Source organism: Cariama cristata, unplaced genomic scaffold (assembly GCF_000690535.1).
Source record: "Cariama cristata isolate BGI_N322 unplaced genomic scaffold, ASM69053v1 scaffold4995, whole genome shotgun sequence".
Taxonomy (NCBI): Eukaryota; Metazoa; Chordata; class Aves; order Cariamiformes; family Cariamidae; genus Cariama; species Cariama cristata.
In genome coordinates, this window is record NW_009616795.1 from 2,164 (window position 1) to 8,222 (window position 6,059).

Sequence of the window (6,059 nt, forward strand, 5' to 3'; positions counted from 1 at the left end):
CAACTCTGGGCCTTCTTTACCCCAAGGAGGATGGAGGAGTACATTCTGTAAGGGACTTTACACAGAGAAACAAGATAAAGTTATTATCCTTATGGGCCATTCACTCTTCCATTTGCAAAGGAGAGAGTTCTGCATACAACACATTAACATGCCTAGAAAGAAATCAGTAGGGAAAAGAAAAAGAGTTGCCAAGTGCACCATACTGCTGACAGCGGTGTTAAACTTCCAGCTGTTTGCCCATCTTGCTGAGGGCATCACTGACAATGTCCAGCTCATGACGTAGCTCATTCACCACACTGGCAATGCTCTTCATGTCTTTCAGGATCTGCACACTTTGAGTATATGGATTGTACTTCACACCGAATGGGCGCTTGATGGTTTTTGCAAACTCTCTATTTAAAAGTAAAAAAAGAGAGGGAGTTATAAACAAACACAAGGGCATCCTCTGTATGCAGTCAGTATCAATAACCACTTTTCTGAACTATTTACCTTCTTAAAAATAGTTGTAATTGTTATATAGTTCATCATCTTTCCCACCCGGTACATGGAAGACCAAGCAAATACTAATCTCTGCTTTCCAATCCCATGAAATATAATTATAAAACTGTGATAAGAATAAAAGGGTTTGGTGCTGCTACTGAGAGATACATGAAATCAAACCTGATTTTATAAAGCAGGGAAAAAAAATAAATCTGTACCTCATCTTGTCCTTTGCTTCTTCAAAACTTTCAGAAACAAAGTAAACCTCCTGGAAAGTTGTAATGAGGCATTCTTGCTTGCAGGTGACCTTTGGATCAAAAGGCTTGACTTTGGCACCACCAGAGAGCGAGTGCTGGTAACGAATGTGTTATCATGTGTCAGAGGAACATCACCACCCAGAGAATCAACGAGGAAGATGACATGAGGCAGAGTGAATAAGAAAAGATGAAGTGAGACTATATTTAGTGCATTGCTTCACAAAATTTTTATCTGCAGATGAACAATGGTTAAGGCTTAACAAACAGAGTAACTCTGAATGGTCATATTCTGCCAATCTGGGTCAAAAAAGGGATTCCTCAGACACGAGGCTCATGTGTAAAAAAGAACAATATTTTCAGAATCTGGTTAAACCAGCAGAGCTTTATTCTGAAAATAGTTACTCAGCACCTAACATTAAGAAATACCAGTCATCTAATGCTTCCTGCAAAAGACATAGGAGCTGCTCAGCATATATCCAAAAGCAGACTCTCCAGCAATTATTGCCACAGTGAATTTCCTTAAAGTCTAATAGGTATCTAGGAGTTTTCAAAACAAAGATTTTTAGAATTATACTTCATAAAAACCAGGGCAAAACAGTGACAATAATAATCAGGTACAAAGAAAAGAGGTAAATAAGCAGTAAATATTCTTACCTTGAGCTCACTAATTGAAGAGAGCAAGCCAGCCCCATAAACTCGTAGCTGTCCCTCTTGCTTGCACAAGCCAAACTCTACAGTGAAGAAGTAGCACTGAAACAGGGGGAGTAACATAATTCAGCCTTCAGCAAAGATGCTGTGGTGGACAAGATGGGGACATTTCTATTTGTAGGTAGTGTCAAACAGCTGCAAGTATCAGGCAGTCATCACCTGGTTATCCTTCTGGCTTCCCTCCTCTTTAAATAAATATCCAAGAACGGAAGGGTGAACAACCACAGGATTGCATGTTTCTCATAAGAAAGATTGATATTATAGATCACCCAGCTAGGCTAGAAGCTGTTAATGCCAGTACGAACATTGAGATGTAAATCTGTTTTGAGAAATATTGTCATGACATGACAGCTTCAGCTTAAAAGAAACACTGGATAGAGAGGATCTCTGCGAGAGAGTGAAAACTTCAGCCTGCTACAGCTCATTTCTCATTTGCTTAGTGGCCTATAAAATTAAAGATGTTCAGTTTGCTGGGTTTCAGGATTTCTGCAGGTATATGAGGAGGAACACTATTTTCCTAGATGGCTTAGTTCTGCTCCGACTGAAGGTAGTAGAAATTTTACCACTAGATATACCAGGTGAGGGGAGGGAATTTAAAAAAAAAAAAAAAAATCAGCAAGCCAGTTCTTTCATAACTGGCATTAATTATTTTTCATCTAAATTTACTTTTCATCTTAAAATATTTTTGCCAAAGCATCCAGAAACTGATACGCAGAAAATAAGATTAATTTATAATATTTGAATTTCTTGGCTGAAAAGTATCTAATGCTAGCACTCACCACATTCAACGAGAACACTATATCATTTCAATTCATTCTACACATTAAAGAAATAGATTACTTTTTAAATCATTGAGTCGTGTTCCCAAAAGTAAGAAGATTTTGTTTAGAAGTAACAGATCACAGAATTTCAATCTGAAAGAAGTGATCTACCACACCAGAAGTTGCACCCTTACTTGACAGCCAAGTGAAGAAAAATACCAATCATATCAACCTTAAAATCTATTTTTTTTCCCAGCATGGAAAATTGTTCTATGCTGTAAAAGCCAAGGACCAGTGAAATACATAGGTCTAGCAGCTGGGTGTGGCTAACATTGATATGAAGCTCCAAATTAATTTGATTGAGATCAGCCTAGTAAAGCACAAAGCTTTCGACGGGATCACCAAGCACTCAAACACTCACTGTTGCCAGTTTTTGGACAGCCTCATCTGATGCCCCAAGTGATGCAAGGCCAATTTCCTGGGAGAACTGAGCAAAACTAGGTTCAGCCAGAAGAGGGACATGGCCTAGGAGCTCATGGCAGGTATCGCTGGAAAAAGAAACAAAACAAGAAGTCTCATGATCTGTCTTTGTAGTAGAGTGAAAAAGCAGCACCAGTGAACAGATGCGGTGTCTTGCATTAAACACAAAGACAGTGCCAATCATGTTAAGCTGAAATCAACTGAGCAGGTCATACCAACTCTATGTAAGTACATAAACTCAGAATTTCAAATGAAGCTGCCTAAAATTAAGATCTGAACTCCACATTTATGAGGCAATTGAATATTAAACTAACTCTGCGCACAATGACATCAATAAGAGCTCTCCAACAACACGCTGTACTTTTGAAAATGCTGTACTTGTGAAGGTGGCACTTGAGCACACTTTATTACATTCAGCATGAAGGCTTCAGCACCTAAAAAATAAGCTTTCTTGCTCCTGTTCTTGAAAAGCTTTTAAGTAGCTTGGCTCTGGGCAGCGAGACTGAAAACTCACTCTCTCAAATTCTATCCCAAGATTAAATAACTCACGGCTCTGGTGTATAGAGAGGGTCCGAGCTGTGTCTAACATATTGAGTGCAGTGAAAAACTCTGAATGCTAATCCTGCCAAGAAGTCTCTGGGTGACAGATATCCAGCAACAGGGCGAATGGTGAAACCTGTGCGCTCTGAAAAAGGAACAGAAAAATTGTACATTAGTTTAGTGTAGAATTGCACAATGTTGCCACCTTTCCTGCTACAACTAGGGTAAAAGCCACAGCACTACCTTGGCTCAAGAGCACGTGGGAAATTTAGACACAATTAGAAAAATTAGGCCTAAGCTCAAGAATGACCAACATTTAGTAAAAACATCCCTACCTCTGTGTCAGTGGATTTCCTATGATTCATGCCTAGAGCCAACACAATACAGCTAGGTATCTCTTTAGCCAATCCGAACAGTCTCTTCAGAGGTAGCATCGCCCCTCAAATGTCACTGTTTGTATATATTCAAGACACAATACATTAAAACACAGATGGCCAAAAGGCCTCTTAAAGGACCAGAACAAATACAAGCAAAAGAGACCAAGGATGTTTTCTTGTATCCACAAAATAGCAGCGTGACTTGCAATTGACCTTTTTGTGTAAGAAAATCAGCACGTTACCTTTCAGAAAGCGGGACACATCTTCCAGCTGGGGGATATTGTCTTCCCTGTACCCACAGTATTTGGTGAGCAAGGGTAAGTTTTTAAGGTACTCTCTACAGGCATGAGTTGGGTAAAGCTTGTTAAGCTCTCGGTACACAGTCCCCCAAGTCTTGATCTCCTCCTCAGTGAATTCAATCTTGGGAATTGGGTCACCACTGCAAGGAGAAGAGGAAGAAAGGACATTCCTTGGTAAATGGCTAATAACGGATGACTCATTTACCTACTATTATTATTTAACATCTATACAGCTGTGACACCTGGTCAGGGTGCATTAGACAGTCTCAAATACACAGTGAGATCTGGTCTATGCCCTGGAGAGCTTTTAGGCTAAGGGCTTGATCTCTTTTCCAGCTAAACCAACTGACAGGAATCTTTGCATTGACCTCACTGGAGCCTGAAAGCTTCGGTTCTGTAAACAGTTTCTTAGGTGTTTAATGTTGAGAGTAATATTTAAATACCTGCATAACCTTTACAGCTTCAGGAGATGAGAACACATCCTTTTCCCCGTTGGACTTCCCTGTGGGCCATTACTTTCCATTACCTTTTTGATTTATTTTAGAAAAAGAGAATTCCCTAAATTTACAACACACTGCATCGAAACAATACCTAAATATACACATCAGGTAAACATCATACTTCTATGCAGAGGAGACAAGTGTCTGTCTGAACATATTAATTGCAGTCCCTCTCTCCTATTCAGCTCTCAGGATCTTGATTAAAGCGGATTATAGCAAGGGTGTGACCTAAAGCCCACTGAAAGCAATGGGAGCATTACACTGATCTTCCACTATCAGCCAGGTAACCAGCATGGCAAATGCTTTCCCAAGGGAATCTCTGTTAACAGCACATTAACAGTAACGAGCTCTGTGCTGTGGTAACCAGTTGCATTAATACACAGTGCAATAGAGCTCTAGATACACACTATTTCTAGGTCATCTCCAATTGAGGAACTCTGCATCTAAATTCAAGCAGGCAACAGCAGCATGAAAATCACGTTTAGAAAGAATTTACAGCACTGTACTATGAAACTCTTACTGCGCCCTCCCCCAAGCAGCATCTCTAAAGACAGAAGCTCTTCAAGTTTCTTTTCACAGAAAACTTCTTATCTACACATCACATGCACTAGTTTGAACCAGGAAGGAAAATTCAAGTATTTCCATTTGCCCGGAGAGTTTACACTCAGTGGTCAATGGGCTATATATTGGGTTTTGCCTCCCCTCCCTCTCCTTCGCAAAGGAGACCAATCTGCCCTAGTCAAGTCAGAACGTCCTGGTGCAGGCAGCTGCACAACATGCGTTGTCCATCCTCTTCCTTTGTTGCACCCATTTCCAGAGAAGCAGGGAGGGACTGCAGAGTCCAAATGCACCACACTGCAGGAAGCCCACGCTGGCATCACTGCCCATCTGAGGATCAGCACTGCCACAGATGCCATAATGGCTGAGCAACCATGGCCTCAGGCTGATCAGAGGCCTGGGGAGCTGTAAGATGGCCTAGATCTGTCTTTTAATCTTGTCTTGCATCTCCCCGTGTTTTACCCCCTTGGCTCTGACTCCCGAGCCAAGTATGTCTCGGCGAGATCTGAGCCCAGAGAAGGTGAGCTCCTGCCAGTCCACTCTACTATTATTTCAAGGCACCCAGGAGGCTTATTCTGGAAGAAGTCAAGCTTACTGTTTGTAGTTCATAGCCAGGTCTGCAAAATACTTTCGCCTCTTGCGATAGACATTGTCTTTGAAACCCTGGTGGAGGGAAGCAGAAAACCAAAGTTAAATGAATTTCCAAGCTGTAGTAAATATATTAAAACAAGACACTTGAAATTTCTTCAGTTCGGAAATATAGAAGTATGCTGTGTAAGAATGAGAGGACAGGGCAGGAAGCTCATAGCTGTAGTCTGAAATGTTTAATAACTGTGAACTAAGAAAATACTCCAATTGAAAGTAAGAATCAGTAGTTTTAAGCATGCAACCATATATTCAGTAGACAAGGATTTATTTTAGTCATATCAGTATTTATACAAACTTTGTTACTTGCTTGATTATTCTAAATTACAGAACAAATCGCCCATTTGCACTGCTCAAGTACCAATTTGTTTGTTCCAGTTATAGTAAGGAAAAAAGAAAGAGAGGAGGAACCAAGCCTGCCTCATGACAGCTTCTTCTTCCCCCCCTCCCCCCC

The 6,059-nt window shown here is 40.7% G+C and overlaps 1 protein-coding gene across 1 annotated transcript in view; it reads right to left on the reverse strand.

The window, feature by feature from the left end:
- Positions 1–217: 217 nt before the first annotated feature.
- The window catches only part of TPH1 (tryptophan hydroxylase 1), a 9,120-nt gene continuing 3,278 nt past the window's right edge, over positions 218–6,059 (reverse strand). The window contains exons 4-10 of the mRNA XM_009700289.1: positions 5,556–5,623; positions 3,846–4,042; positions 3,236–3,371; positions 2,628–2,754; positions 1,392–1,487; positions 699–832; positions 218–392 (exon numbers count right to left, since the gene is read on the reverse strand). Coding sequence (XP_009698591.1) covers positions 218–392; positions 699–832; positions 1,392–1,487; positions 2,628–2,754; positions 3,236–3,371; positions 3,846–4,042; positions 5,556–5,623 — 933 coding nt within the window. The remainder of the gene's footprint in view (positions 393–698; positions 833–1,391; positions 1,488–2,627; positions 2,755–3,235; positions 3,372–3,845; positions 4,043–5,555; positions 5,624–6,059) is intronic.